We start from the raw sequence: 14,071 nt of genomic DNA, 5'->3' as shown, positions 1-14,071 counted from the left end.
ATGAACCTGAAGAACACCATTCTCAGCAAACTGACACAAGAACAGAAAATGAAATACTGCATGTTCTCACTCATAGGCGGGTGTTGAACAATGAGAACATATGGACACAGGGAGGGGAGCACTACACACTGGGGTCTGTTGGGGGGAATAGGGGAGGGACAGCAGGGGGTGAGGAGTTGGGGAGAGATAGCATGGGGAGAAATGCCAGATATAGGTGAAGGGGAGGAAGGCAGCAAATCACACTGCCACGTGTGTACCTATGCAACTATCTTGCATGTTCTTCACATGTACCCCAAAACCTAAAATGCAACAAGAAAAAAAATAAAAAATAAAAAATAAAGTCTGCTGACAGTTGCCAATGCTCTGGGCTTTTACTATTGAAGAACAGAGAAGAGATACCAGAAAGCTATGCTTGGCCAGATGGATTTGTTGTCTTCCCTGCTCTCCTGTTCCTTTTGATGCTGCCTAGAGCCTGTGATCAGAACTGATTGGTGTCTGTGAATTATACTTCTGGTATTCATGAGCTCAAGCCCCAATCTTCTCAGACCCAAGCATAAGACAGGTAAGTCCTAAGCATGGAACATCATACACAAACATGCCCTATGCATATGATAATTTTGTATTTGAGACTCAGTGAGGTCTCTTCCATGTTCTGACAATACTCCCAGTACCCAGTGCTTCCCACTTCATAATCCTTAGTCCAGTGCCTCATCATTTTGTTATTTACATAACTCATCCTCTACACTGTAAGCTCTTTTAGGAGGGGAACTCTGTTATACCTTATTTCATTTTTCTATTGCTTAACACAGTGCCTGGTATGCGATAGATCCACAGTAAATGTTTGTAAGAAGAAAGCATAATCTCACATTGAAAGAGCCTGAGTGCCATTAGGATAAAATCATACAAACAACAACAATAATAATTACTAGTACCACATAACATAATCAGTAGACATTTTTAAAGCACTAGTACTAGGGGTGATAATGCCTAAATTATGAGAAAAAAATGTTTAGGATGAGCACAGTGGTTTATGCCTGTAATCTCAGCACTTTGAAAGGTCAAAGAGGGTGGATCCCTTAAGTCCGGAAGTTTGAGACCAGTCGGGGCAACATGGTGAAACCTGATCTCTACAAAAAATTAGCTAGGTGAGGTGGTATTAGCTGATATATATATATATATATATATATATATATATATATATATATATATAGATATAGATAGATATAGATATAGATATAGATAGATATAGATATAGATAGATAGATAGATAGATAGATAGATAGATAGATAGATAGATAGATATACATGCACACATATATACACATATATAGTCTATAGAATATTTGAATAAAACAGTGAATGAGCTTGGTCTAATACATATTTTCTTAGATTGGGTTCTCTAGAAGCAGACCCCAAGACAGGGATTTGGAGAAATGTGATTTACTGTAGGAATGATCTTCAGGGAAACAAGAGCCTCTAAGGGAGTGAAGAAAGCAGAACAGAGAGGCGGTAAAGTATCCAGCAAGATCTCGGCTAAATTCTATTTTTGGTCTGATCTGGAGTAGGGAAGGAGGCTTTGGAATGTTCCAATAGTATTGTAGAGTTGTCATGCCTTGAAGCAAGTAAGGGAAAAACAGGCTGAGGAACTGCTCCCTGTGAGAGAGACTAAAGAGAAGTGACCACTAAATTCAATACGTATTTCTGGTTTGGAGCCTGAAGAATGAAAAAATATAGTAATAAAGGACCAAATTTTGAATAAGATAGGAGATTAGATAACGGAGTAGTATTAAAGTGAAATTTCCTAATCTTTTTTATTTTTTATTTTTTATTGTATTTTAGGTTTTGGGGTACATGAGCAGAGCATGCAAGACAGTTGCGTAGATACACACATGGCAGTGTGCTTTGCTTTTCTTCTCCCCTTCACCCACATTTGGCATTTCTCCCCAGGCTATCCCTCCCCACCTCCCCCTCCCACTGGCCCTCCCCTTTTCCCCCCAATAGACCCCACTGTTTAGTACTCCCCTTTCTGTGTCCATGTGTTCTCATTTTTCATCACCCGCCTATGAGTGAGAATATGTGGTGTTTCATTTTCTGTTCTTGTGTCAGTTTGCTGAGGATGATGTTCTCCAGATTCATCCATGTCCCTACAAACGACACAAACTCATCATTTCTGATTGCTGCATAATATTCCATGGTGTATATGTGCCACATTTTTCCAATCCAGTCTATCATCAATGGGCATTTGGGTTGATTCCAGGTCTTTGCTATTGTAAACAGTGCTGCAACGAACATTACTGTACATGTGTCCTTATAGTAGAACGATTTATAGTCTTTTGGATATATACCCAGTAATGGGATTGCTGGGTCAAATGGATTTTCTATTTCTAAGGCCTTGAGGAATCACCACACTGTCTTCCACAATGGTTGAACTAATTTACACTCCCACCAACAGTGTAAAAGTGTTCCTTTTTCTCCACATCCTCTCCAGCATCTGTTGTCTCCAGATTTTTTAATGATTGCCATTCTAACTGGCATGAGATGGTATCTCAATGTGGTTTTGATTTGCATCTCTCTGATGACCAGTGACGATGAGCATTTTTTCATATGATTGTTGGCCTCATATATGTCTTCTTTCGTAAAGTATCTGTTCATATCCTTTGCCCACTTTTGAATGGGCTTGTTTTTTTCCTGTAAATCCAATTGAGTTCTTTGTAAATTCTGGATATCAGCCCTTTGTCAGATGGGTAGACTGCGAAAATTTTTTCCCATTCTGTTGGTTGCCGATCCACTCTAGTGACTGTTTCTTTTGCCGTGCAGAAGCTGTGGAGTTTCATTAGGTCCCATTTGTCTATTTTGGCTTCTGTTGCCAATGCTTTTGGTGTTTTGTTCATGAAGTCCTTGCCTACTCCTATGTCCTGGATAGTTTTGCCTAGATTTCCTTCTAGGGTTTTTATCGTGCCAGGTCTTATGTTTAAGTCTTTAATCCATCTGGAGTTAATTTTAGTGTAAGGTGTCAGGAAGGGGTCCAGTTTCTGCTTTCTGCACATGGCTAGCCAGTTTTCCCAACACCATTTGTTAAACATGGAATCCTTTCCCCATTGCTTGTTTTTGTCAGGTTTATCAAAGATTGTATAGTTGTATGTATGTTGTGTTGCCTCCGGTGCCTCTGTTTTGTTCCATTGGTCTATATCTCTGTTTTGGTACCAGTACCATGCTGTTTTGATTACTGTAGCCTTGTAGTATAGTTTAAAATCCGGTAGTGTGATGCCCCCCGCTGTGTTCTTTTTGCTTAGAATTGACTTGGCTATGCGGGCTCTCTTTTGGTTCCATATGAAGGTCATGGTGGTCTTTTCCAGTTCTGTGAAGAAAGTCAATGTTAGCTTGATGGGGATAGCGTTGATTCTGTAAATTACTTTGGGCAGTATAGCCATTTTCACGATATTAATTCTTCCTAACCATGAACATGGAATGTTTCTCCATCTGTTTGTGTCCTCTCTGATTTCGTTGAGCAGTGGTTTGTAGTTCTCCTTGAAGAGGTCCCTTACGTTCCTTGTGAGTTGTATTCCAAGGTATTTTATTCTTTTTGTAGCAATTGTGAATGGCAGTTCGTTCTTGATTTGGCTTTCTTTAAGTCTGTTATTGGTGTAGATGAATGCTTGTGATTTTTGCACATTGATTTTATATCCTGAGACTTTGCTGAAGTTTCTAATCAGTTTCAGGAGTTTTTGGGCTGAGGCGATGGGGTCTTCTAGGTATACTATCATGTCGTCTGCAAATAGAGACAATTTGGCTTCCACCTTTCCTATTTGAATACCCTTTATTTCTTTTTCTTGCCTGATTGCTCTGGCTAGAACTTCCAGTACTATACTGAATAGGAGTGGTGAAAGAGGGCATCCTTGTCTAGTGCCAGATTTCAAAGGGAATGCTTCTAGTTTTTGCCCATTCAATATGATATTGGCTGTTGGTTTGTCATAAATAGCTTTTAGTACTTTGAGATACGTTCCCTTGATACCGAGTTTATTGAGGGTTTTTAGCATAAAGGGCTGTTGAATTTTGTCAAATGCCTTCTCTGCATCAATTGAGATAATCATGTGGTTTTTGTTTTTGGTTCTGTTTATGTGGTGAATTACGTTGATAGACTTGCGTATGTTGAACCAGCCTTGCATCCCCGGGATGAATCCTTCTTGATCATGGTGAATAAGTTTTTTGATTTGCTGTTGCAGTCGGCTTGCCAATATTTTATTGAAGATTTTTGCATCTATGTTCATCATGGATATTGGCCTGAAGTTTTGTTTTCTCGTTGGGTCTCTGCCGGGTTTTGGTATCAGAATGATGTTGGTCTCATAAAATGATTTGGGAAGGATTCCCTCTTTTTGGATTGTTTGAAATAGTTTTAGAAGGAATGGTACCAGCTCCTCCTTGTGTGTCTGGTAGAATTCGGCTGTGAACCCGTCTGGACCTGGGCTTTTTTTGTGTGGTAGGCTCTTAATTGCTGCCTCAACTTCAGACCTTGTTATTGGTCTATTCATAGTTTCAGCTTCCTCCTGGTTTAGGCTTGGGAGGACACAGGAGTCCAGGAATTTATCCATTTCTTCCAGGTTTACTAGTTTATGTGCATAGAGTTGTTTGTAATATTCTCTGATGACGGTTTGAATTTCTGTGGAATCTGTGGTGATTTCCCCTTTATCATTTTTTATTGCATCTATTTGGTTGTTCTCTCTTTTATTTTTAATCAATCTGGCTAGTAGTCTGTCTATTTTGTTGATCTTTTCAAAAAACCAGCTCTTGGATTTATTGATTTTTTGAAGGGTTTTTCGTGTCTCAATCTCCTTCAGCTCAGCTCTGATCTTAGTTATTTCTTGTCTTCTGCTGGGTTTTGAGTTTTTTTGATCTTGCTCCTCTAGCTCTTTCAATTTTGATGATAGGGTGTCAATTTTGGATCTCTCCATTCTCCTCATATGGGCACTTATTGCTATGTACTTTCCTCTAGAGACTGCTTTAAATGTGTCCCAGAGGTTCTGGCATGTTGTGTCTTCATTCTCATTGGTTTCGAAGAACTTCTTTATTTCTGCCTTCATTTCATTGTTTACCCAGTCAACATTCAAGAGCCAGTTGTTCAGTTTCCATGAAGCTGTGCGGTTCTGGGTAGGTTTCTGTATTCTGAGTTCTAACTTGATTGCACTATGGTCTGAGAGGCTGTTTGTTATGATTTCAGTTGTTTTGCATTTGCTGAGCAGTGCTTTACTTCCAATTATGTGGTCAATTTTAGAGTAGGTGTGATGTGGTGCTGAGAAGAATATGTATTCTGTGGATTTGGGGTGGAGAGTTCTGTGAATGTCTATCAGGTTTGCTTGCTCCAGGTCTGAGTTCAAGCCCTGGATATCCTTGTTGATTTTCTGTCTGGTTGATCTGTCTAGTATTGACAGTGGAGTGTTAAAGTCTCCCACTATTATTTTGTGGGAGTCTAAGTCCTTTTGTAAGTCATTAAGAACTTGCCTTATGTATCTGGGTGCTCCTGCATTGGGTCCATATATGTTTAGGATCGTTAGCTCTTCTTGTTGTATCGATCCTTTTACCATTATGTAATGGCCTTCTTTGTCTCTTTTTATCTTTGTTGCTTTAAAGTCTATTTTATCAGAGATGAGAATTGCAACTCCTGCTTTTTTTTGCTCTCCATTTGCTTGGTAAATCTTCCTCTATCCCTTCATTTTGAGCCTTTGTGTATCCTTGCATGTGAGATGGGTTTCCTGGATACAGCACACTGATGGGTTTTGGATTTTTATCCAATTTGCCAGTCTGTGTCTTTTGATTGGTGCATTTAGTCCATTTACATTAGGGTTAATATTGTTATGTGTGAATTTGATACTGCCATTTTGATGCTAAGTGGCTGTTTTGCCTGTTAGTTGTTGTAGATTCTTCATTATGTTGATGCTCTTTAGCATTCAGTGTGATTTTGGAATGGCTGGTACTGGTTGATCCTTTCTATGTGTAGTGCCTCTTTTAGGAGCTCTTGTAAAGCAGGCCTGGTGGTGACAAAATCTCTGAGCACTTGCTTGTTCGCTTGGCCCCCACTCTCTTCTGGCTTGTAGTGTTTCTGCCGAGAGATCTGCTGAGTCTGATGGGCTTCCCTTTGTGGGTGACCCGACGTTTCTCTCTGGCTGCCCTTAGTATTCTCTCCTTTATTTCAACCCTATTGAATCTGACGATTATGTGCCTTGGGGTTGCTCTTCTTGCAGAATATCTTTGTGGTGTTCTCTGTATTTCCTGCAATTGAGTGTTGGCCTGTCTTGCTAGGTGGGGGAAATTTTCCTGGATGATGTCCTGAAGAGTATTTTCCAGCTTGGATTCATTCTCTTCGTCCCCTTCTGGTATACCTATCAAACGTAGGTTAGGTCTTTTCACATAGTCCCACATTTCTTGGAGACTTTGTTCATTCCTTTTTGTGCTTTTTTCTCTAATCTTGGTTTCTCGTTTAATTTCATTGAGTTGGTCTTTGACTTCAGATATTCTTTCTTCTGCTTGGTCAATTTGGCTATTGAAACTTGTGCATGCTTCGCGAAGTTCTCGTATTGTGTTTTTCAGCTCCTTTAATTCATTCATATTCCTCTCTAAGGTATCCATTCTTGTTATCATTTCCTCATATCTTTTTCTAAGTTCCTTAGTTTCTTTGCATTGATTTAATACATGATCTTTTAGCTCACAAAAGTTTCTCATTATCCATCTTCTGAAGTCTAATTCCGTCATTTCGTCACAGTCATTCTCCGTCCAGCTTTGTTCCCTTGCTGGTGAGGAGTTTTGGTCCTTTCTAGGAGGCGAGGTGTTCTGGTTTCGGGTGTTTTCCTCCTTTTTGCGCTGGTTTCTTCCCATCTTTGTGGATTTGTCCGCTGGTCGTCTGCGTAGTTGCTGACTTTTCGATTGGGTCTCTGAGTGGACACCCAGAATGTTGATGATGAAGTATTTCTGTTGCTTGGTTTTCCTTCTACCAGTCTAGCCCCTTCGCTGTATGACTGCTGAGGTCCGCTCCAGATCCTGCTTGTCTGGGGTGCACCTCTAGCAGCTGTGGCACAGCGAGGGATGCTACCAGTTTCTTTTTCTGCTATCTTTGTCCCAGGATGATGCCTGCCTAATGTCAGTCTTTGGGATATAGAGGGGTCAGGGAGCTGCTTGAGGAGACAGTTTGTACTTTATAGGAGTTCAATTGCTGAGCTGTGAGCTCTGTTGTTCATTCAGGGCTGTTAGGCTGCTATGTTTGATTCTGCTGCAACAGAGCTCATAAAAAAACCCTTTTTTTTTCTCAGATGCTCTGTGTTGAGGGGTTTGGGCTTTATTTTTGGATGTCCGTTGAGGTCCTGCCCAGCTAGGACGCAGACTAGCCACTGTTTGCCTGCCGAAGCTCTGCCCTGCTGTTGTGAGGCTCGCCCTGGCTCTGCTGTTCTGCTGTGTTCTCCACCACGCCCTGTGGCGGAGTCTCTCTGTTGTAGCGGGTTGCCTCGGCAATGGCAGGCTGCGTCAGCAGTGGGCGTGTATCTCAGTAGGGACGGGTTGCCTTGGCAATGGCTGGCTGCGTCAGCAATGGGCGTGTATCTCAGTTGGGGCGGGTTGCCTCGGTAATGGTGGACGCCCCTCCCCCACAGAGCGTCTCGGGCCGTCTGCACGGGGCTTGTTTGAAATCGTGGTTTTGTTCGTCCCACTAGGCCACCCCTAACGCTCTGTCCCTGCAATCCCCTGGGCTGGCCCACTGTCCAAGTCTAGCTCAGTCTCAAGTCCAGCCCTCTCACGTCTCCGGTTGCCGGTTCAACAGGGCACCCGGACAAGCGCGCCTTGTGGGGAGCGCTGGGCAGGGCCGGCCGCTGCCACCCCGGTTGCCGGCTTTGCCAGGCAGAGGTTCTGCCTGGCGTCCCGCGTCTCCTCTTCACTTGGGAATTTCCCCGTTCCGTGGGCAACAAAGATGAGTCTGGAAATGCAGCTCTGACTCACCTCTCTGCAGACTTAACGCGAACTCCAATCCTGGGTTGTTCTCACAGCGCCATCTTGAGTCCTCCCCCCATTTCCTAATCTTTGATCATTTTACTATAGTCATAAAAGAAAATGTCCTCATTTACAGAAAAAACATACTGTTATATATAGGGGTTGCTATGATTTGAATGTGTCTCCCAAAATTCATGTGTTGGAAACTTAATTGTCATAGTGACAGTTTTAAGAGGTGGGGCCTTTAAGAAGTAATTAGCCATGAGGGCTCCACCCATGTGAAGGGATCAATGTTTTGATCATGGGAGTGGGTTAGTTATCATGGGAGAGGTTTCCTGATAAAGAGGATAAGTTTGCCCTGATTTCCACTCTCCTCTCTGCCTCATATTCATATCTCATCACTATGTGATACCCTCCACCATAGGTAAGACTCTCACCAGATGCTCTTGAACTTCCCAGCCTCCAGAACCATGAACCAAATAAACTTTTATTCTTTATAAATTACCCAGTCTTTGGTATTCTGTTACAGCAACAGAAAACAAAGTTAAGACAGGGGTAAGGGGACTGATACCTGCAATTTACTCTCAAATGATTTTGAAAATAATGTGTGCAGGTTTAGAGAAAAAGAAAGAGCATAAATGATAAAGCAGTGGGAAAAATAACAATCTATATAAAGGGTATGTGAGAGTTTATATACTATCCTTACAATTCTAATAAGTTTGAAATTATGTCAAAATATAAAATCACAGAAGGAAAGAAGGGGGGAAGGAGAGAGGGAGGGAGGGAAGGAAGGATGGAAGGAAGGAAGGAAAAAAGGAAGGAAGGGAGGGAGGGAGAGAGGGAGGGAGGGAGATGAGAGAGGGAGATGAGAGAGGGAGGGAGGGAAAAGAAAAAAAATCAGTATTGGTAAGAATGAAAGACAACTGAGGCTAGGTGCGGTGGCTCATGCCTGTAATCCTAGCACTTTGGGAGGCCAAGGCAGGTGGATCACCTGAGGTCAGGAGTTCAAGGCCAGCCTGGCTAAGATGGTGAAACCCTGTCTCCACTAAAAATATAAAAATTAGCTGGGCATGGTGGCACACACCTGTAATCCCAGCTGCTTGGGAGGTTGAGGCAGGAGAATCACTTGAACCCAGGAGGTGGAGGTTTCAGTGAGCCAAGATTGTACCATTGCACCCCAGCCTAGGAGACAGAGCCAGACTATATCTCAAAAAAAAAAAAAAAAAAAAGCTTTGACTAGAGTCATGGGGGGAAGGTGGGGGAAAGGAAAGGCACCTAGAAATTGACATCATTGATGGGAATGTAAACTGGTACAACCACTCTGGAAAACTGTTTGGCAGTGCAAAACATACATATACTCTATTCTAGCAATTCTACTCCTGGAATATATACCCCCAAAAAATAAGCGCTCATGTCTACCAAAAGACATATTCAAGAATATTCATAACAGTATTATTTATAACAGTAAAACACTGGAACCAACCCAAATGTGCACAATAGGAGAATGAATATATAAATTGTGGTCATTCATACAGTGAAATACTACAAAGCTATACAAAAAAGAGTGAACCACTGCTACCTGGAACATTATGGATAAGTCTCAAACAATGTTGGTGAAAAAGGCAGGCAAAAAGGAGCACATACTGTCCAATTCTAGTTATATGAAATTCAAAATGAGACAATATTAACCTGTGGTGACACAGGTCAGAGTACTGGTTACTTTTGCAGGGATATCAATGAAAGAGGTACAGGGAGCTTGCTGGGGTGCTGGAAATGTTCTCTATCTTAATCTGGGTATACAAATGTATGTCAATACCAATACAAATGCAAAAACTTCAATAACTGTATGGTTGAAATTTGTCTCCTGTATATGAACTATACCTTAGTATAAAAATTAACTACTGAATTTCAGAAAGTTACAACTATTTTTGTAACATTAGAAACAAAGGTGGGATTGAGCAGCTGAGAGGTAGAGAAAGGCTGTGGAGCAGCTCACCCCCCATCTCCTGCCTCATTCTTAAATATTTAAGATCTCTACCAAGAGCAATCAACAGAAGTTATTACTTCTTCCTACGAATAGAAATTCCTTGCAGTCAAGGCCATTTTTGAGACTTCAGAGTTCTGTCCTTTGTGATTAACCTCCTCTGATGAAGTTCAGAGCAACATGTAGAAGCCAAAACCGGACTCAAGCCAGGCAAGGTATGCCTCCCTCACGTTAGTTATTTTCACAAATTCTGAGTGGGTCTCCTCTCTCAGAACTGGACTATTGATACATGGTAATTAGCCATAGTCCTGTGTGAATATCCAGCCCCACCTGATAACAAACCATGATAACAGGCCATGGGCAAAAGGCAAATACACAGGAAGGCCTCCGAGAACCCTCGGCAGGGGGTGTGCATCACAGATGCAAAGTATGCATAATTAGGAAGGACTACATCATTGCATCCTTCTACTAACCACAGTGGCCTCCCAAAAGTTCAAGATCGGTTCAAAGATAAGTTCAGCAGCATAAAAGACCAGGATTCCTGTTCTCAAATTCCCTAATTCCCAAAAGTCAGCACAAACAACAGATAAAACAGACATTTATGTATTCCTTCTCCTCCCTGCTTCTAGGTCAAGATCAACCCTTAGGGAAAGGTCAAGTCCAAGCCTCTGTACACCTGTTATTGATTCATCCATCCTTGAGTAGAAACTGCTGTTGCTGGGCAGAAAAATGGCTCTGATCCAACTGTAGGGTCCAGGTCACACAGTGGATCCCAGGAGAAACTTAACTAAGAGGAGGCTGAAACTCTGGGAGCTCCACTTGGAGAAAAGGTCCACAGTAAAGTAGAGCCTCTTACCTGTCGACGAATGGATGTGCAGAGGTTCAGGCAACGATGGAGCAGCCGTACAGCCTTGTGCTTCTCCTTGGCTAGAACTTTCTGCAGGTCCAGCAGCTCATAGCACTGATCTAGTTCCTGGGGTAGCCAGGACGCAGAGCGTAGCTCCTGCAGAAGCCTAGAATCAAGGGCTAAGCTGATCAGAGCTGGCATCCCAATCATTCCTTGAATACCTTTGACCTCTTCTCAGCCTAGCTTAGCTCAGAGTGAGCAAATATTTATAGAGATTGTAATATTACCAACAGTGACCAATAGTCTTAGTACCCTCTCAAGAGTTTTGTGAAAGAGTACAAGCCCAGAAAGCTGCTTTCTCAGCTGTACAAGCTGAGAAAAGGCTTGGGGTGTGTATAAGTGTTTATACCTAGTGATCTCTCTGCTAGAAGAGAGGGTCAAATAGGTACCAAGGTCTGACTTAGAAGGAGAGACAACAGAGGCTTCTTCCTTGGAATAGAGAAAGCTAAGGGTTCTAAAAGTCTAGGTGGACAGGTAAGTTTTAGGATCAAATGTGATGAAACTTGAACTTCTCTATGGGTTGACCATCCTGAGGAGGCACAATCCTGTTATCCATATCTCCCAAGCCCCAGAGAACTCCACATTTGTAAATATCCTTGAAAAGATAAAAGACTTCTAGTAATCAGACAAGATGGGCATCATTTATTCAGCACCTACTGAGAAGTACTGAAAGTGGCACTTTGTATTCACAGTCTCATTTAATTCTCATTACAGAATTAAACCTAGAAATCTTTATCCTAGTTTGAAGATCAGGAAACTGAGGCTCAAATACTTTGCTAGTACTCAAGGTCTAAATAAGATCTGTCTAGCCTCCCAAGCCCTTATTCTCTTAAATTACACCGTGATGATTAGGCTAGACTGGAGAATGAAACTCCCTAGAGCAGAAGTTGCAAACTGGGTTAAATTCAGATGAAAAAGTTTTTCAAAATGAATCACTAAGCTAACATACAGTGTTTTAATAAAAATTTGAGTTAAAATTTGGTTGAAATTTAAGCTAAAAGTGAGGCATTTCACAACAAAATGTGGACTTCTAGGAAATCCTAAAAAGTAAGGTGGCTTGGCAGATTAGCACCCTAAAAAAAAAAAAAAAAAAGTAAGGTGGCTGATTACACTTGACCTATATTCCCAAATGGCAACAATTACTTGGAACTGAGTAGTGACTGTCCTCTTCAGATGCAGTCTCCAGATTGCAGTTCCCAGGCTCCCCAAAATCTTTCACCTAACCCACTGCATTCCTTTGATACTTGCTGCTTAGGCCCTTTAGGCATCTGAATTTGCAACTCTTATCACAGAATATACCTTAGAGTAGCTGAGGAGTCCTGTAGGGAAAGCAAGGAAGTACTGAAAATAGGAATAACCAACCTTTTCAAAAAAAAAATCCAAGTAATATCTTGGAAAGAACAGAGAGTCTGGATTCAAACAACTGAGTTAGACCCCCAGATCGGACATTACACATAAGTGTGTGAGTGCAAGTGGTTTAAGATGCATAATTACCTGGAGAAGATAGCATATGTTCTCCATGGAGAATACATTCTATTCATGAACTAGAATATAATCTAGTTCAGAATATATCTTCAAAGAAAAAAGCTGGTTATTTCACAGTATGTAAGGTATGATCACATGTATATGTGATAGAAAAAAGACTAGAAAGGTATGCAACACAATGTTCATGGTGGTTATTAGGAGCAAAGGGTTTTTTTCTTTGTGCTGTTTTGTATCTTTCAGGCTTTTTACAACAAACATCTGTTACCTTTAGTAAAACTAATTTTGAAAAACTCAATGCAGTTGAGTTTTTAATACCTTACCTGCTAATATGGAGTAGCCCAGCTCCAAAGTGGGGCACAGCCAAGAGCAGATGATTCTCTAGAAAATTCCGGAGTCGATGCAGCCCCTGCAATCTCACATTCTTCTTCCAGCTAGATATTAGAGGTCAGTGATAATATGCTGTACTGTCATCCATTTCCCCCCAGATCACATATCCATCATCACCTACCAGGTCAAGGACTTGCGTAAGAGGCAATACTTAAAGAATGGGATTAACTGGAGCTGCTGCCAGAGAACACACTGATGGTGCCAGGTACCCAGTGTCATCGTTTCACTGCCTTCCACAGGATGTACGTGCAAGATCCCAAATGGAGAGAAGACGTAGTGCTCGGGATTCACCTTGTTGGGTGGCACCACCATCAGGCTATAAGGCCTTTAAAAAAAAAAAAAAAAGCTCTGTTCAGTGAGGGCCCTGAGAACTTGGTCAGACCTTAAGAGACCAAAGAAGGATAGAAGAGATGAAAAAAGGGGAACAGGAAGGCAGACAGAAGAAAGGAGAAAAGGGGGGAAAGAGAGAAGAATGATTTTTAAACTAGAAAGATGAAACAAATATCATTAAGAAGAAACTGAAGCCAAAGACAAATGGGAAGAAAGAAAAAAGCACCTAGCCAGTTCCAAGTTCATATTTTCAGGCCCAGATATCTTATATCCCATTAAATCTAAGACACTATCAACCATAAGCTGCAGCATTATCTTATGAAATGCCAAGATAAAAATGCTTCTAATAAGATATTCTGTCAATTTTAAGATGTATCACAATTTTAGAGATGATAAAATGTGAAAAATGCTCATTCTAGAAATGATAAAATACATACATACTTGGGTACTGACAGACATGCAGAGATAATCAGAGAATGTTACTTGGTGGAGTATGAGATTAAAGAAAAGCAGAAGGAAACTAGAAAACTAGAAACAGGCAAATAAAGAGGAAAACTGCAACCTAATGAACTAGACAAGCACCTTCAGAGCCACCTTAAAATCGTAGCTGGTCTTGGGTTCTCTTGCTTCAGCAAAATGCACCTGTATCCCACATTGAATGCAATATATATGTAGTGATATAATAGATATAGCTAGTTACAGTAGACCAGTTAGCATAATGCTATGTTTAGGTACATTTAATAAAGCATTTATTAATTTTTATTTTTCAGTTTTCTTTATATAACTCAGAGCCAGCAGTAGTTTTAAGCATTATATATATTTTTAGCACTTTAAAAGCTGTATTCTAGGTCCTATAATGCCTAAGAGATAAAATAACCCTCCTCTATCTCTTTTCTCTCTCAGCTTTCTAGAAAACATTGTTAAGCAAGTGACTTAATATTTAGATAGATACTGCAATGAATGCACTAAGTCAATTCATATAAAAACCTTGTTTCGTTTCTGACAAAGTT

General features: G+C 41.0%; 1 protein-coding gene across 25 annotated transcripts in view; it reads right to left on the bottom strand.

The window, feature by feature from the left end:
* The window catches only part of DNHD1 (dynein heavy chain domain 1), an 86,287-nt gene that overhangs the window by 62,068 nt on the left and 10,148 nt on the right, over window positions 1-14,071 (bottom strand). For 24 of the 25 annotated variants that reach the window (XR_013523273.1, XR_013523274.1, XR_013523275.1 and 21 more), the window contains 3 exons: window positions 12,853-13,056; window positions 12,665-12,775; window positions 10,809-10,965 (listed from right to left, as the gene is read on the bottom strand). Coding sequence is in view for 20 of the 25 variants with exons in the window: in XM_078340365.1 (XP_078196491.1) it covers window positions 10,809-10,965; window positions 12,665-12,775; window positions 12,853-13,056 (472 nt within the window). In the remaining 5 variants the exon portion in view is untranslated. The other variant, XM_078340381.1, reaches the window with a different exon arrangement.

The sequence above is a fragment of the Callithrix jacchus genome, chromosome 10 (assembly GCF_049354715.1).
Source record: "Callithrix jacchus isolate 240 chromosome 10, calJac240_pri, whole genome shotgun sequence".
NCBI lineage: Eukaryota > Metazoa > Chordata > Mammalia > Primates > Cebidae > Callithrix > Callithrix jacchus.
The sequence above is the reverse complement of the archived record's forward strand: the minus strand, read 5'-3'. Positions and strand labels throughout refer to the sequence as shown.